Genomic DNA, 1,540 nt, shown 5'->3' with positions numbered 1-1,540 from the left:
TAGAATCTCTCTTCAAAAATAAACATTTTTGAAGTTCTTTTAATAATAATAATAATAATTGGCACCCTTATTAGGAGTATTTCAATAATAATAATAAGAAGAAGAATAAGTCGTACCCTTGGCGAGGAGGAGCCTTCATTCATATTTCTTTTCTATATTACGTCCCATCATCTCTCTCTTCTCTACACCACCACCCTCCTTTTCACAAGTCCATCAATCAATCACTCCACACCCTAAAAACAGTAACTCTCAACCTTCCCATTTATGGATTTACCATCCGGATCGGGAGGGTCCGCTAGCATCGGGACAACGTCACGGTCTCAACCAGTCACGGCAACCCTAAGCCGATACGAGTCTCAGAAGCGCCGTGACTGGAACACGTTCTTGCAATACTTAAAAAACCACAAGCCACCGTTGACGTTGTCCTGGTGCAGCGGCGCACATGTCATCGAGTTTCTTAAGTACCTCGACCAGTTCGGGAAAACTAAGGTACATGTCGTCGGGTGTCCTTATTTCGGACACCCGAACCCGCCCGCCCCATGTGCGTGTCCGCTTAGACAAGCGTGGGGCAGCCTTGACGCGCTTATTGGACGGCTGCGGGCGGCGTACGAGGAGAACGGGGGTCAACCCGAGTCGAACCCATTTGGTGCGAGAGCCGTGAGGATATATTTAAGGGAAGTCAAAGATGGTCAAGCAAAGGCTAGGGGGATTCCGTATGAAAAGAAGAAGAGGAAAAGAGCTGGCGGCGGTTCGTCCGCTGCCACCACGAAGGCGGAAAATACGTCGACGGATGGTGGTGGTGGTGACGGTGACGGTGACGGTAGAACTAGTGGCATTATTTCTAGTAGTGAGGTTGTTCCTGTTACTTCCACAGTATAGTGTTATTATTGTTATTATTATAAGTTTTGCATTATTATTAGATAAATTGTTACATTATTTTGTAGAAAATTTCGATCATTATTAAATTGAAACTTTATATCTTTAAAATATTATTATACAAAGTATAATAATGCTGATTATGTCATTGCATAATTCATAATTGCATTCCCTCTAAATTCCACAATTTGCCTCATAGGCGTCCCACTTTTCTATTTCTTTGAAATTTGAAATACACTAGGAAGTAGGAACATATTGTGAAAGCATAATATGTCGCTCTTAATCTCATACATATAAGTAGGGTTTAAGGTGAGTTTTGATATTTTTGGTTCGTAGTTGATTGATTATAAGACTGTATCTTAATTTTGCTCTTACTTTTATTGAGTACATGGGTTATCATTTAATTAGCGTTAAGAGTTCATTCACATGTGTCTATGTTTGTGATTTTAGGCGGTCGAATTTTAACTGGTTGAATTCATGTTACTTGAAACCCGATCCAAAACACATCCTTGTCATGGACTTGAAAGATCTATGAACTCTAATAATTATAAACTTATAATAAATTTTAAGTTTCTATCAACACATAGTAGAAAAGTCCACTTATCATAGTTGTTGGATTGGAGATCACCAAATATAGTCTTGTACCAAATCAAATAAAACCACA

At 39.6% G+C, this 1,540-nt stretch overlaps 1 protein-coding gene across 1 annotated transcript; it reads left to right on the top strand.

Moving 5' to 3' along the window:
- The first annotated feature begins 214 nt into the window (after nucleotides 1-214).
- LOC143632640 (protein LIGHT-DEPENDENT SHORT HYPOCOTYLS 6-like) lies at nucleotides 215-907 on the top strand. Its single transcript, XM_077101107.1, has one exon. The coding sequence runs from the start codon at nucleotides 265-267 to the stop codon at nucleotides 877-879; it is 615 nt and encodes a 204-aa protein (XP_076957222.1). The 5' UTR covers nucleotides 215-264; the 3' UTR covers nucleotides 880-907.
- The last annotated feature ends 633 nt before the right edge of the window (nucleotides 908-1,540 follow it).

The sequence above is a fragment of the Bidens hawaiensis genome, unplaced genomic scaffold, assembly GCF_021521415.1.
Source record: "Bidens hawaiensis isolate Kalapana, Puna unplaced genomic scaffold, B.hawaiensis_p1.1 tig00006520_1, whole genome shotgun sequence".
NCBI lineage: Eukaryota > Viridiplantae > Streptophyta > Magnoliopsida > Asterales > Asteraceae > Bidens > Bidens hawaiensis.
This window is presented reverse-complemented; position numbering and strand designations above follow the sequence as displayed.